The 17,023-nt window shown below is 36.3% G+C and overlaps 1 protein-coding gene across 1 annotated transcript in view; it reads right to left on the reverse strand.

Annotated features, from left to right (window-relative positions):
- The window catches only part of ABCA13 (ATP binding cassette subfamily A member 13), a 193,206-nt gene that overhangs the window by 100,344 nt on the left and 75,839 nt on the right, over positions 1–17,023 (reverse strand). The window contains exons 23-30 of the mRNA XM_074146216.1: positions 15,289–15,465; positions 12,864–13,164; positions 11,952–12,066; positions 10,433–10,762; positions 8,593–8,662; positions 4,869–5,003; positions 3,380–3,517; positions 299–485 (exon numbers count right to left, since the gene is read on the reverse strand). Of these exons, the coding sequence (XP_074002317.1) occupies positions 299–485; positions 3,380–3,517; positions 4,869–5,003; positions 8,593–8,662; positions 10,433–10,762; positions 11,952–12,066; positions 12,864–13,164; positions 15,289–15,465 (1,453 nt within the window). The remainder of the gene's footprint in view (positions 1–298; positions 486–3,379; positions 3,518–4,868; positions 5,004–8,592; positions 8,663–10,432; positions 10,763–11,951; positions 12,067–12,863; positions 13,165–15,288; positions 15,466–17,023) is intronic.

Below are 17,023 nucleotides of genomic sequence, written 5' to 3' on the forward strand. Positions count from 1 at the left end.
GGATGTCAGAAAAGAACGCTTTCCTGAGATGCGTTCAACTCCACAATTAGACATGCCTAGCTCCTACTTAAGCTGCTCCTGAACATGGTTTCAGTGGCACAGAAGACCCGGTTCTCTATTCATTACATTACTTTTGTCATAGATATATAGCCTTCACTTTCCATGTACTTTGGGGATTTTATTAAAAATTTACTTGGAAAAAAACCAAAGGCATAGGAAAGAGTTCACAAACATTTTAAAGTGAGAAAGCGTAGCAGGGATCAGAGGGGAGCATAACGGTATTAAATGTCAGGCTTACATAACTGTTGTCTTGCCAGCTCCATTAGGTCCCAAGAGAGCTGTTATCTGACCTCTGTGGAAAGTGAGGCTGAGATCTTTAACAGCAGCCTTCTGGCCATCCACGTGCTCCTTGGTGAGAGACAGCAGCATGACACCAATGGTGGCTCCTTCCCTGCAAGGGCCTTTCCAACCTGGAGGTACTGGGTCTGTATGGGGAAGAGCAGCAGATTGAGAGGGTTGCTGAATCTAAACATATGTGTGTGTATATAGGGAATAACAAATGTACTTAATCCCTGTTGCCATTTACCAAAGTCTAGAATAGATGTTAAGATGCTCCAAACTGACATAAACTCCACTGAAATCAAAGATACTACACTCATTAATATTCACTAAGAATTTGGCCTATTTGCAGTTTTAAAAAGCAACCTAAAACAGTTATGCCAAGTTGTGTGCATATCCACATACATCTCCATGGGGTCATAAAACAGTTGTTAAATTTTATTTCTAGTAGAAAAAAACACTTATAATAACATTGCTTGAATCATTGTTTTATGCCCATAAGTATGAGAAAATTCTAACTGCGTGAACTACTCCATATATGCCATCTGTTTTCAGGCACATAACATAGTATTAACAGGCATAGCCAGTTAATGCTCTTAATTCCCTCAGTCAATAAAGCAAAGCAGACCTCTTTGCGAAATGATTCAGAAGAGCAGTCTTGTCTAAACATAATTCAAGGTCCTCAACGCAAATAGATACCCAGCATTTCTAACTGGCTGAGACCATATGACGCAGATCAAGTTGACTTCCTTCCTATGTCAGGAGGAAAGGTTGGCACTACTTTCCAAACGTGAGCACAGTCAATCACCAGCCCCATAAACATATTATTAACATGTAATATTTTATTGACTCATTACAACAGAGAAATCTGGCAGTGGGATCTTTTTGTTTCCTTTTAAACAAAGGCAAGCCAAATTGGAATGCTAGTCCAAAGAAAATGAAACTTTTATGGATGAGAGTTATTAGAAGAGAGAATTATCCTTTTTAATATAATATATCAAAATATAGAAAATTTATATTTTATATTTCTATTTTATCTTTATATTTTGTATTTATATTTTACATAATCATTGACTATATAATTAAAATACAAGTAAATAAATATTACAAGAAGAGAATTTTGTTTTATAATAAAATTATGTTTTATATAAATTTATATAAATCAAATTAGAAATAAAAAATGATACAATAGTTTCAAGGATTGGTTTGTTTAGTCTGTGAATGAAGAAGTTTTGTGCTCCTTTCACAATCAATTTTAAGTTTAGAGAGAACTTTTGCCAAAAGCCTTCCAGCAAGGCACTACCAGCAGCTGTGACATTTTTTATGTCCTTCTACCTATGAACCTCTCTTCCAGTTAACTTCTCTATCTTTTGGTCTGGAGACTGAAGCCATGACCAAACTCAATTTGTGCCCTTTCCTAAATTTGCAAGTACATTCTGGAACTTAAAAAATCTTGAAGTACAGCGTGAGCCTCAGACAATGTATCATGGGTAAGATTCAGAGCAAGAGCTCCAAATTACTTGCAAGCAGTAAATTCATCACCCTAGGACTTATCCTAAGAGGAATTCCAAGTGGATACTCAGCAGCCACGTTCTGCCAGCCCTACTCCAGTCATAGTTCCAGCTCATAGGACCTACACTCTGGCTCTTCCCTGATGCATCTTTGATTTCCAAAGTGCTTTCCACCCCCACTGAACCAACCCTTACCTGGACTATATGGAACAAATGCAGAAAACAAGTCACTTTGCTGTTCCAAGCAAAGTATCCATGAATGTATTTATCCCATTATCAGTACAATGACACCCAATTCTTATGAAAGAGAACAAGTTCCTTTGCATGCATGGCATCATCAGAGTTCTCACGCAGGCAATTTGTTACCGAGCACATGATATACATTAGTTTAAGCAGAGAAGGGAGATGAACAGATCCACAGTGTTGTAGCCAATCACTTGGATGGCTTGAACCAGGGACCACGCTAGTAACTTTTCAGGCAGAGAGTGTTATTCCTCGCTTTCCACAGGGGTTATGGTGAACCGAACGCAAAACATTGAAAAACTTCATTTTTAGTAAGGACCAAAGAAAATCATCTCAACAAAATGGAATTGTTCCAAATTGCAGAAACTCAGACAAAACACATTTTGATAGCTTTTCCACAAATGTTTAAATAAACCTCAAGACATTATGAAGTTTGCTCTACTCTAGGAGATAACAATGCATAAAACTGCTGAGGAGTTCAGCTGCTTCATCTGTACTGCAGACAACTGGATCATTTCCAAGCTCCTGTAACTTCCATAACCCACAAAAACCCATCACATTGTTCTAAGGCCCAAGAGGAAATATACATTTACAAAACATGAATTGTGAGAAAGTCCTTAAAGAGACCTGAGAGGGGGGAAAAAAACCCTAAAAATACTAAATTCATTTTAAGCAAGTGAACATTGAAAGAGAAGGGCAGTGATAGTATCTGGAGGCAAATTAGTTACAATAACAGTAGCTTTTTAAACAAAAGGCTAAGAAACAGAGCTAGAAAGAACAGTGATTATAAAGAGGGAAGTAAGAGATAGAGGGAATAAAGTGAAAAAACAATTTTTTCACTGAAACAAGAAGCAAATAAAAACAGCAAAGGAGAAGGAAGAAAATCAAACTGCATTTAAAAAAAAAAGAAGGTTAATAAAGCATAACACTTTTCAGATTCAGTAAGAATATGAAAGGACTCAAGGAACTTCAGAAGATCCTAACAAAGCAAAGAGGCAACACACAGGGACAGGATAAACTCAAGAGATACCTGTTTCATGGTTTTTTAAGCATTTTCTTAAATATGTGTGCACACTAGTTTTAATTGAACAATTCAAGTATTACAGGTGACAGCACAATGAACAGTTAGTATATAACATTTATAGTATACACTATATAATAGAGAAGAAAAAGGGACAAGATCTAAACACATAATATTGGACCATGAAATTATAACAGCAGATTGATCAAAATCAGCACACCATTCAGAAAAGAGCTGTTATAAAAATTCTATTATGACAACAAACCTTTTTCTTGGAAGTTTTCATTGAAGAAAAACATATTAGAATTCAGATAATGTCTCTTCCTCCTCTCTGCACCACACAAGTTCTTCCAGTAGGAAAGAGTAAACGGAAAGTACCATCGGTTCTTTAATCCAAATTTTCCTAGATAACAGTTATGATAGAAACTGTTGCAAAATTTATAGTAATTTCATATTTGTTTGTAGACTACTAATGTCCTATCATTACTTACAAAGAGCTGGTTAGATCATTTTACTAGCTCAAACTCTTAGCTTTACTTAACAAACCTTAACAAAGTGGAAAAAAGTCATTTGCCCATAACACCAGGTCCTGCCATAAAATAACCAATCCTCAGTGGTACTGTGCTTTACCCTATCTCCAAATTAGCTTTAAAATGTAACAGAATCATAGACTTAACAATATGTAGGCACAGCCTAACATAATCTTGTGATCTAGAGGAAAGAAAATGCACCAAATAGCCTGCCAAGGCAAACAGCCTTATTTTTTATCATAAAAATAATCCATTTCACCAATCACTAAATATTACTCTTCCATTATTATCTGCACGATTTACACAAATCAGCCAACATAAGAAACATTTATTGTAGCATACAACAGAAAGGGCAAAAAAATGCTCCAACACACAACCTAAACTTTGGCAGTGCCCAATTTTTCCAGACTTCACTTACTAATCACACAGTAGACTCTGTGTGTTTGGAGTTGCATTTCATCCACACTGAAGGGCACCTGGTAATTTAAGCTAAAGTTTTTAAAATTCAGTTGTATATTCCACACACCCCTATCTTTCAAGGCAAATTTAATATTTAATTTTTATATTTTTAACACAGGGTAGCTGCAAGAAAAAGTAACATGCAAATCAGAGGAAAGGTAAAATTCAAACAGCTAGCGAAGCATTAGGCTGCAATTAAAAATGCGTCAACCAACTCATTAATATTTATAAAACTCGGTTAACGAAAAAATAAAATCCCACTACTTTTTGAAAATATGCTTGAAAGTTAGTTTTCTTTATGCATTGGACTGTGGACTGACTGGTAGCAAGATACAGTTACCAGGCAGTTCAAATGCCAGATCTTTTTGATCTGAAAGTGTGGTGGTGTTTCTGGTTTTCAGCCCAAGTACAGACTTAGAAGATTCACCTTTTTCACAGGAAGTTTTGGTACTAGACTGAGCTCTGTTACTGTGAAGTACCAACGAATTCCTAATTCCTCATAAGCAAACAAAAGATATTTCATGCCTGGCTACAAGTTCTAGTCCATGTGTTAGCACTACTCAATATTTATGTATGTAAGAAGACTTTCCTAGTCCTAAGCAAGATCGTCCCTAAAGGCAATCAGACAGTCTTGCACATCAAAACCTCAACTCAGAAAAAGAAATGTTTTTGTTTTAGTTACATACAATGAGGAAAGCCAACTCTATCCATTCCATGCAATAACTTCTTCAAAAATGTGAAATAAGAACAACTCCATGATCTTACCAGGAATAATATTGCTAAAATACCAGCCACCTATAGAATATAAAACGGAGTCAAAGAACATCATCCAGCACATCCATCCAAAGGTCAGGTATCCTCCTTGTGCCATTGACTGGTGCACATTATTCCACTGAATTCCTGGTAGTAATAGTAATAATAATAGTGATTTTTAAAAGGTCACAGCTAAATCAGTACAGCATTGAAGATCACAAACACATAAGCACCGCATATTTCTGGGTATTTAAGCACTGACACAAAAAAGACCATAGTTAATAACAGTAATCCTAATGAATAGAAATGAATTGCTATGCCTCTACAAGCCTCTATTTAGAACAGCAGGTGACACTGCTGCTGGGAAAATGCAGAGAAGCCATTGTAGAAAGGGCTGTTTACAAAGTGTTAGTTGGCCCTTAATTTGGCAAAAGAAAAAGAACTACGACTGACAAAATGGGGCACTGACCTCTTCAATGAATCAAGCTTTATGCCATTCTGCCGATCTTATAAAGAAATGAGTTACACAAAGTTTAAAGTCATTTCTATAATGCTAAATCTGAAAACTTAAATCTGTGAATTCTAATTAGAAGCAAGAATTTTTGTGCACTGACAGTATTTGAAAGTAAACTGGAACAACAAACTCACTGAATAATTGTTTCATAAAATTATTATATTGCAGACAGTGCAAAACAGGTACTTAAGACGACAAGACGGTGCAAAAGTAGTACTACAGAAAGCTATCATATTGCTAAATGGAAAACAAAAGTAACCAAATCGTAGATTTACAAAAAGCATTGCATTTTTTTTCTGAAAATGCTACTTTGTTTGCAGTACAGTGAGTCATGATATTACTTCTACAATTCCTTTTCTACAATTGTCAAGAAAAGCAGTTTTTCCACAAAGCACATTTTGGTTTTTCTTCAATAAAGATGAGTCATTTTGATGAAGTGTCTGGTGGGAAATTTAAGTAATATTTTCTGCAACTGTCTCTTTCACTCTTACTGACTTTTGTCAGACATATGAGAAATGTACAAAATACTTTACAAAGTAAAGGTAATTTTTTCTTACTTTCCAATGTATAATAATTAAATATTCATCTTAGCATTTTGTTGTGAGTGAATGACTTACACTTTTCTTGTTCTGTACTATATTGTTCTCATAAACCACCATTGTGTTATAGACTAATCCATGTGTGAACCCGGACACATCTGCCAAGCTCAAGAGTAGTCCAACCCAATTAATAGGAAGTCAGGTAAAAATGCCAGGAGACCTGCATGGATGAACAAGTTGCTCCTGGCAAAACTCAAACACAAAAAAGGAAGCATACAGAGGGTGGAGCAAGGATGGATAACCTGTGAGGAATACAAAAATATTGTTTGAGTATCCAGGGATGAAGTTGCAAAAGCTAAAATCAAAATGGAATTGAGTCTGGTCAGTGATGTCAAAGACAACAAGAAGAGCTTCAGTAAGTACATAGGTGACAAAAGGAAGACTAGGGAAAACATGGGCCCATTGCCCAACAAGAAAGAGGACCTGGTTACATAGGACATGGAAAAGGTTGAGGTACTGAATGTCACCTTTGCCTCAATGTTTACAAGGAAGTCTGGTCTCCAGAAATCCCAGGTCCCAGAGACCAACGGAAAAGTCTGGAGGAAGGACAACGCAGTTTTGGTGGAAGTGGATCAGGGCAGGGAATGCTTATGCAAACTGCACATACGTAAGTCCACGGACCCTGATGGTATGGACTCAAAAGCACTGACGGAGCTGGCAGGTGTCATTGCAAGGCCATTCTCAGTAATCTTTGATTGATCATGGAAATTGGGAGAAGTGCCTGAAGACTGGAGGAAAGCAGTTATTACTCTAATCTTCAAGAAGGAGGACCTAGGGAACTACAGGCTGGTCAGCCTCAATTCATACCCTGGGAAGGTGATGGAGTAGCTAGTACTGGAAATCATTTCCAGGCACATGACAGACAAGAATGTCATCAGAAGTAGCAAGCATCGCTTTCTAAGAGGAAGTTATGCTTGACCAAGTTGATTAAACTTCTACAATGAAAAGACTGGCCTGGTAGATGAGGGGAGACTTGTGGATCTTGTCTACCTGGACTTCAGTAAGACTTCTGGCACTGTTTCCCATAAAATCCTCCTAAAGAAGTTAATTATGGGCTGGAGGAGAAGACAGTGAGGTGGATTGCAAACTGGCTGAATGGCCAGGCCCAGAGTGTGGTGATCAGTGGCATGAAGTCTAGCTGAAAGCCAGTAACTAGCAGTGTACTCCAGGGGACAATACTGAGTCTGATCCTGTTTAACTAATGATCTGGATAATGGGGCAGAGGCTATCCTCAGCAAGTTTGCTGATGACACAAAACTGGGAGGAGTGGATGATATGCCAGAGGGCCATGCTGCCACCCAGAGAGGACTGAACAGGCTAGCAGAACAGGTTGACAGGAACCTCATGAAATTTAACAAGAAGCACAAAGTCCTGTACCTGTCAAGGAACAATCCCACGTACCAATATACACTGGGGGACACCAGATAGGGGCTTTGCAGAAGAGGACCTGGGGGTCCTGGTGGACACCAAGTTGAACATGAGCCAGCAATGTGCCCTTACCACAAAGAAAGCTGATGATATCCTGGGCTGCCTTAGGCAAAGCATTGCCAGGATGTTGAGGGAGGTGATCCTTCCTCCTTATTTAGCACTGGTGAGACCATGCCTGGAGTACTATGTCCAGTTCTGGTCTCCCCAGTACAAGAGAAACATGGACGTACTGCAGAGAGTCCAGTGAAGGGCCACAAAGATCATTAAGGGACTGCTGTCCTCTCCTATGAGGAAAGTCTGAGAGAGCTGGGACTGGTCAAGCTAGAGAAGAGAAAGCTTGAGGGGGATCCTATCAATTTATATAAATACCTGAAAGGAGGTTGCAAAGAAGACAGAGTAAGGCTCTTTTCAGTGGTACCCAGTGACAGGACAAGAGGCAACAGGGACAAACTGAAACAGAGGAGGTACCCACTGAACATCAGAAAACACTTTTTCACTGTGAAGGAGACTGAGCGCTGGCACAGGTTGCCCAGAGAGGCTGTGGAGTCTTCAACCCTGGAAATATTCCAAAGCCATCTGGACATGATCCCATGCAACTGGCTCTAGATGGCCCTGCTTGAGCAATGGTGGTGGACTAGATGACCTCCAGAGGTTTCTTCCAACCTCAAATATTTTGTGATCCTACAAAAGTCCCTGTTGATATCCTCACCAGAAAGTAAGCGTAAGAGCTGCCACTGAAATCAATGAGGACTTCCAAGAAACAGCTCTAAATGCCTTGCCAAAGCTTCCTCCACTGAACTGAGAGAAATAACACATTCAACGAGTGAAATGATATTCAGTCAGATGCTCACCTTTAGGTAGCTCTACTGAATTTCACTTAATATAAAGTCTGAGTTTGCATCTAGAACAATTTCATTTGCTGAATACACTCACTCTGTCATCTAATGGGATATGAAGATTTTCCTCCAACTTGTATTTCAAATAGAGCCCTGCTAAGCCCACTTTAATTTACTGCTAGAAAGCAGCACAAGCTCAACTTGGTTTTTAAGAGACATTAAAAAGTTTTTTCTCCTGTTATGATCTAGCCTTTTAAGACATTATTAGAGATTTTTTTCTCAGAACAAAGTGAAAACTGTTTCCAACTGTAGTTTCTGAAATAAAATTACAAAGCTTTTCGTCTAACCAGAGAGCTTACCTATTTCTTGGCCCTCAAAGAATGTAATGAAAAATACTCCTTGCCCAAAGGCAGTTGTAGACAGAAGACACTACAACACCAGAGGAGAAACAGGATGTGAACATCAAATAAAACACATCATTAACAAGCTCCATGAAATAAAATAATTTGTAATATTAAAAGCAAGCACAAAATAAATAGACATTTGTTTCACATAGGCTAATGGTCATTATTTCCTTTTATGTTTTAACAATACTCCCCCACATACTGCAGTAGTATTTGCTCCACCTTAAAAAGTTCCACTGACCTAGTTATTAACATGGGAAAACATTATTTAACTTTATAACAAGTTATAGACCATCATAAATCTACCACAGACTGAAAAAACATAATGTATCACACTGTAAAAGCATGCAAAGGAATATACTTTACGTACTAAGAGCAGTCCCACTCATTTTTGTAAGACCAGAAGTCAAGAAGAGACAGAGGCAGAAGGAACACACACACTGGGTACTATATGCTGAGACAGCTTTTTTTTGTACAAGGAAATAACATTTGACTTCTACAGCATCTGAGTCATGCTGTATCACAAAAGCACAAAATGGAAAATGAGCAAGTTAGTGATGTAGTATAAAAAGGAAGTGTGACTGATAATCCATGGAAAAACACTGGTGATCTTGTGAAGGCATTATTCAGTGATAAAATTCTGCAGTTTGAAAGTGAGCTGAAATAGAAGTTCATTTTATCTCCTATTTTAAAATAATGCAACTAAATAAGGTTTCTGCAATATTTGACACAAAAGGAACACATCCTGCCAGCTGTCTGAAGAAAGAAGTATGACATAGGCTGCTATTTTGAATAAAATTCAAAATAATTCAAAAAACATTTTTGTACAGAGAAGTTCGTGCTAATTCCCATCAACTGAGTCCCTACCTCGTACATTGCTAAGGTTTCACCATCTCACTTGATGGCCTCTGCTCATCAAAAACTATTTCCTTTTTCACATGCTGCTGCCCTGTGATTTTCAGCAAATCCAGGATATCTGAAGAGTTATTTTGAAATAACAGATTTTAAAGTGTACAAGTTATCTGATGCTTTTCCCTCTCTGTGACCCAAAGAAGGGAGAAAAAAAAAGGCAACAGAAAAAATAAATAAATAAATAAATAACAACAAAAATTCCACCCTGCCTATTTATGCCAGAATTCTGCAGTCTTAAATCTGTGCTTACTTGAATGCAAAGAATCAGTATAATTTTTCTAACCGACTGATATTGAAAGGTGTCCATTTTTTTAATAGTGTATGAATTATTCCACCAGCTTAATCTGGTATGTGACTTATTTTGAAATAGTGAAGTCATACGTGTGAAATACGGTTTGCACTGTATGATGGTGATATTTGATGTCCCAATCAGGGATATAGAATGTTAAGACTGTACAAAGACATAAAACAGCCTATGGCTGTTTCCTGTATAAAACAGGAAAGGACAGGGAAGAACTGATGCCAAAGAAACATACAACTCATATACCTGTATAACCAGATAAACACTAGACAAATTTCTGATCTAATCCTCACTCAGCAGAGAAACTATCATTAGTTTTCCTCCAAACAAATAATGACTTTCAGCATTGTGTGTGCATTTTGAGGCAAAACCATAAAGAGTTCAACTGCCTTATATTTTCTGTAGTTTTACAAAATTTCCTTGAAAAATTATTTTTTATTTCTTTGTACATTAAAAACTTTTTATCAATTGGATATCTATTAATTTGACTTATTTCCAGTGAAACACAAAAGCAAACAGAAACCTGGGAAAAACACATCATGGTTGGAGGAGAAAAATTAGAAAAGGAAAAGACATATTTACCATTATAATCTGGTTGGTGAAACTCAACTGGTTCTGCAAGACCAACAAAACTATGTAGGGTAAAAAACTGATCATATACACAAGGCTGGCACACAGAGCTGCTGTATCAGCACTGCTAAAAAATGCTCCCAAAAAATAGCTTAACATAATAACTGTAACTCCAAAATCCAGGAGGAAAAAGAAGACGAGGAAGCCGTTGCTATAAGCAAAGATACCGCTTGCTTTTAAAATGATGGCCAGAGCACAGCTGCTTATTGTGAGCACAATGACATTCTCCAGAAACCAAGCAAAGAAATGAATGGCTGGATGTACACCCATTGTCTTCATATACTGCAACACAACATAACAAAGAAAGTTAAAGTTAGGAAATAAATTTTCTCCTTCTCTTATTTTTTTTTTTTTTTTTTTAGCAAAACATGTTGCCACCAAGACACCACCAGCTCCCCAAAGGATGTCATCTTCCCCTCAGATGACTCGTCTCTTTCCCTTTTCCTGTGCTACCCCTTCCACTGCTCCCTGCTGGATGAAACCTGATTCTGAGCAGGCCCACCTCTGAGCTTATCACATACTAATATGAGGAATCCTAGTGCTCAGGCACAACTCTCTTCTGCATAGCATTACAGAACCAGATGTAAGATTACTGGGTCCTCCAGTGAGGAGTTTGCCTTTTTATACTCTAAAAAGTACTGAGGATATCTACAGCACTATATAAACAAATGTTTTTTCCCCAGCCTGTTGCTGAACTAAAAGGACCATGTGGATATGTTTGTAAACCTTTATGCATTAGCATGCAAATAATAATTTAATGAGGTATGAAGAATCACCCTTTTTTTTTTTTTTTAAATGCTTTTGGAAACATGCTAATACTACTTCTGAAGCGTTTTTCATAAAATGATCAAAATTAACCTTGTTAACTTGATTTAATATTTTAAAGCATTAAAAAAAAAAGGCCTCTCTTACAAAACAAAGTTTAGAGATTTAGATAATTTCCCAAATTAAAACTTTATGCAGCAGTAAAGACCAGTATAATTCTTTTAAAAAAAGGATATTTATCCATACAGAAAATGTATCATAAAACCCCGTGTCCTTCCATATGCTTAGCATCTGCTGACTAGCCATTGATGTAAGCAAATAATTGTCTCATTTTTTTCTGTCATCCTTCCTTATATTTCTGATAATTACACAGTAAATAGAAAATTTTTTATGAAAAAAAATCCCATTTTAATCACAAGGTCTTTTTCCAAACAACCATTTACAGTTTTCAACTTCAACTTTAATGGATCTTTTGCTTGCTGCTTTTTGTCTCAGAAAAAATATTTGCATACTAAGAGGACTGATGCTTAAACAACATTGTGAATCTGAGTTGGCAGGTAGAACTAGAACCTTCTGCCGAGAGGAAACAAGTGAAAACAAAGCCAGCTGGATGATGAGTACATAAAAGTACCTCAAAGTTTAAGTTTCGTATTTCAGTACACTTTAATAAATAAATTTTATTTTCAGAGGCTAATTTGCCTCTTACCTCTTCAAGATGAATTTCTCTTTCATAAACCAGCTTGCGAACCATGCCAGCAACTGAAACCATCCATGTTAACATCATCATAAGCGGGAAAAAAAACCCTATGTTGTTCAAGAATCTATGTATGTAAAGAACATATATGCAGAGTTGTTAGACCCCAAAGGTAAAAGATTTTTTTAGCAGAATGTTAATAGGCTAATACTAGGACTATTCTCAAAGTATGCACAAAATAAGATCCAACATGAGCAATAAAATTTATTCTTGTTCTGGTTAGAATTGCTTATTTTTCACCTACAACCTAAATATATGTGTTAGTACTATAATACTATATTAGTATTTGCCAACAATACAACTGATGTAATCACTCTTTAGAGCTCCATTTCAAAGTCAAACATAATTCAGATTTGTGACTATGGTAAAGCAATATACTTGGACAGTAAAGAATAGCATGAGCCAGTCAACTTCTGCTCCATTTTACTAGATTTATTACCACTGACTAGTTTTAAATTCTAATAGTCAGGATATTTTGACAGTTTCACAAAGAACAATTCTACGCCTTTTCTTTTGCTTCATCAACTTTGCACTGTACTTCTATATGTATCAGGAACCAATTTACAGTTTGTGTACAGGACAATTAAGGATGGAAAGTGGGTTTCTTAGCATAATCTAAGTTAGTTGCACAATACGTTGACACAGCCTCTGTCTAACAGACTACTCCACCGTACAGCTGCAGACAGCTCTCTGGCAAGTGACCCCTTAGGAGAAGTTGCATAAAGTGTTGTGGTCACAGCTGTTAAACAACATTTGCTATGCTGTAATATTCTGGTAGTGGACACACTGGTTCAATCCTGTGCTGAGATATACATTCACCCACCAGCATAATATATTGAATTAAAAAGCTGAAAGTTTACTTACAGATCACTGGTATGACAAGGGTAAGGCATGGCTTGCACCTGAATGGCTGGCACTGAGGTATCTGTCCCAGTCTGTGCTGAAATAATTGCCCTTTCAATCATGTCTTGAAGAGGAATAAAGATGTGGTTGTATTTAAACCCATCAGCTGGCAACTTCTGGGGATGGGATTTCCACGCTGGGTTTTTAATCAAATCTGTTCTCATGCTATAGAGAACACTGGTCCTAATTGTATATGAAATGTGTCGTGGCAGGAGTTTGCTAGAATCTTCTGTCTTGTTCTTCGGCGTATCAAAGATGATACCTGACACAAGAAGAAAAGGAGCTTTATACCCAAGCTTATACAATTTATGCTATTTACATAGCTAACTCATGGCCAATTATCACATGACAGTAGGATACATTCACCTGGCAGGGCAGGCCTCCAAAATTTCTTGACACCCCAAACACAAGAATGGTAGGTCTCACATAGACTTTTTTTTTAAAAAAATTCATGAATGTGAAATGTAAAAAATTATCCACGTGCAACAATCATTTTTATCTGAGGAAATTCTTTCTGTAATTTGCTTTTTTGAATTGTGCTTTATTCTCTTTGTATCCAGATTTAATCCCTTTTTGGGGATGGAACTCAACTCCACAGTGAACACAGTGGCCATAAAATTTGCCCATCAAAGGACGGCAACCCCTGGAAGTGAGTGACAAAGTAAACAGTACCAACCCACTAAAATTTACTATGATTTTTAATTTCTAAGTCAATTACAAAACTTCTGGTTTAGTGCAGCAGAATTTGCATGTTTATTTTCTCTAGCTCTGTATAAAAAAAAAAAAAAAAAAGAAGCAGATGAAAGCTTAATCTGTAGCTGCAAAGATGAAGTCAAATACAACATATTCATTATATTTTCTTTCTGGATGACCCAGAGTTTTTAGGACTTCTTGATGAATGTGAAATATTGACCTTTTTACCTTCAGAAAGGGGAGAGATGTCTTACCTACCACCTGGCCCTCTGAAAGATAATATGATATAGAATACTTGACTGTTGTGTAAAGCTTATCTTTTCAACCGGCCAATCTCATTTTCCCATTTATGCAAATAATTAATTTCCTAAAATAATTCCTGAGGCTATGAAGGCTTTGAAGACTACAAACAAACAAAGAAAGGAAAATTCCATTTTAGTTTCATATCTTACTATGGAAAGGAATGTATTCCTATATCTGAGCATGTAATATTGAAGTGCTGGACACAATAGGTCCCTTAAAATGTCATTTTACCTCTTTAAGCATGTGAAGAGATTATAAAGGTCATAGTACTGAAAAAAATCCCAAGAAATGTCTTGGCTTATGTTAACATATGACCCTTCTCTATACAAGTGGAAGTAAAATGGATCTAGAACTTGACAATTCAATTTTCTGAGGGCCAAGTTCTATTTGTCTGACTTTTCCCTTGAAGGGGGAAACAATTTCACTCCCTACGAAGTACTCCTGAGAAATTTTCCTTATCTAATTATATGGCCTGTTGGTGTTATATTGATAGAGGGTGGTCATTTCCACATTCTTCAAACAGCAATACCGTGCAGGTTACAGAACAAATATAGGATTCCACACTGAGTAGTTTCATTCTCTAGAACTGCTTTGACGTGTCTTCTGTTGTGTACTTACAGGAGTCCAGGAAGGTAATAAAAACCAAAACAACAGGGGAAAACAATTGTGGCACACTTTATACAGACTTAAATGGGGCTCTCTTTTGGAAAGGCTACTTGCAACTTAAAGCATTTTATGCAAGAAGAGAAAGTGTGTGCAATAAGAAAAACATTCTTGTCTTTTAAACTCATTTGTACAATTATTTGGTTCTCAGCAATAAGGATATAATGCAGAAAAAGGATAGAGAGTGTAGTCCCAGGGAAGAAAATAAATACGTCCATTGTTTAAGAATATATTTACTCTGAATAAACAAGTTAATTTCTCTGAGATGTTGGTTTAAGAATAAAACTTAGTAAAACCCCACTTTCTTTCCTCCTTTTTGCAAAGCCAAGGATGTAAGAATTAAAATTTGAAAGGATGTAAACTAGGTGATCTTGTCATAATAAGTAGTCAAGTTTCCTCAGTACTATAAATTTTTCAGCTCTTTTTATTCTACTTCAAAAATTTATGACTATTCCTTTCAATATTTTGTTAGAAATAACAGACTCGAATGATTCACTTAGCAGTTCCACAAATAAAACAATATAATTAGTCTTTATATCATCTATTACAGCATTCACATATTGAGGAATATCTCTAAGGTGAATATGCTTTTTATATTGCATGTATTTTATGTGTTTTAATACACACTTTGAAACTGTGTAAGCTTAACCTATCTTATCAATAGACATAGACAACAACTACAAAGTCTGATTTTTCTGTCAATATACATATAAAATAAGGTACTTACTAGCCAAAAAATTATTTTGCTGCATGAGTTCATTAGCCTTCTCCTCCAATTTCTCAACAGAGTCAAAAGGCTGGAAACGGTCCAGTAACACACAGGAAGAGATATTTACTACAAGCTGTGACAACAGGTCAATCTGTTTACTTGCTGAGCTGTTAAGCATCTTGTTCATCATAGTTTCTAAAATCAGAAAACAAATTGAACTTGCTTAGTTTTAATGAACAGAACAGAAAGGTATGTTCTCACTTGCACATCCTATAACAGTAAATATCCTTTGTATTTAAAAAAAAAAAAAGGAAGAAGTTTTAAAAACACAGGAATTTTAGTGTGAACTTGTGGAAGTGTAGTTTGTGTTTCACTGGCTTTTACAAGTTCTCGGCTACTTTTCCCTTCGCTTTCAGAGCAACAAAAATGTAACAAATTCTAGCAAAGCTCTAGAAAGAAACCATGTCCTTGAAGCTGTAGGATTATTAATATTTCCTGATCTTTCCATAACTACTCCCACAAATACAAGTGAATTACTGTACTTCGACCATTAAAACAGAGATACATCTCTTTCATCTAGTAACATATTGTCCATTTCTTCTCTCCTTAACACTGCAAAATTTCAAGCAGCTTGTTATATAGAACATAAGCATTTTGACTCAAGCCCTACATTTAAAAAGCATCTGAAAAAAGGCTACAACCCCTCCATTTTGACTTTGATCTTATCTATGGATCCAGGATGAATGTGTACCTCAACCAAAGCCTGGTTTCCAAAAGCACTGAGCCTTTGGAAGAATTCAGATCTTCACCCATTGGTAGAGAATGTAGACATAGTGTTATATCTTTATGTTTGAGAGAATAACCAGAAGATAGCATGATCTAGAAACGATCTTAACTCATCTGGATTTAATGGAAACACCTGAATTTCTCAGGTAATAAATAATGTCATAAAATATCCAACAAAAGTTTCCATCTTAAATTTTTCAAGACACACTTGAACATATAGGCTTTAAAAAGTATATGTGGTGACCTCGTTTGATAACAGTGGTGACAGATAAAGCCTGAATCATAGATGTTATTCAGCATCAGCACAGGAAATATTACAATAGAAAGGCAGATTAAGTGGAAAAATATATGGAGTAGTCTGTAGAAGGGACATGATTACCAGTGAGAAAGGATAAAGATCACAAGGCAAGAAGATAGAGGAACTGATAGTCTTGTAGTCTAGAACTCAGAAGACATGCAAGCAATGACAGGGTGAATTCATGGGTTGAGAGAAAACAGCTCTAAATATAGATACTATATGTCTACATTACCACTATCCTTGAGGAGGACAACAAAGGAAATACCTATGCTGCTACTTGTTTTGTAGCATAGAGATAACAGAATATTCCTAACATTAAGCCCAAAGAGTAGGGGTTAAACTTCAGACATATTTTTATATTTATAAATATATATGTGTGTGTGTCCATAGTTATATATAGTCCTATATATATACACATCAAAAAAAAAAAGATAACCAGAGATCTCTTCACCAGCTGATCTTTGAAAGACCTTAATTTGAAATCAATAATTAACTTTAAAAACTTCTCTCTAATGAATTGAACTATTGAATATGTTAGCATAAGAAATACCAACTAGCTTGCGGTTTGCTTGGAGTACGGCATACTTAAATGTTTCTGGAAGCAAAACATTGTTTTTCACAATGCAGATTAACTTCTATACTCTAGTGTAGAAATAACACATATAAATG

This window comes from Numenius arquata, chromosome 4 (assembly GCF_964106895.1).
Source record: "Numenius arquata chromosome 4, bNumArq3.hap1.1, whole genome shotgun sequence".
Taxonomy (NCBI): Eukaryota; Metazoa; Chordata; class Aves; order Charadriiformes; family Scolopacidae; genus Numenius; species Numenius arquata.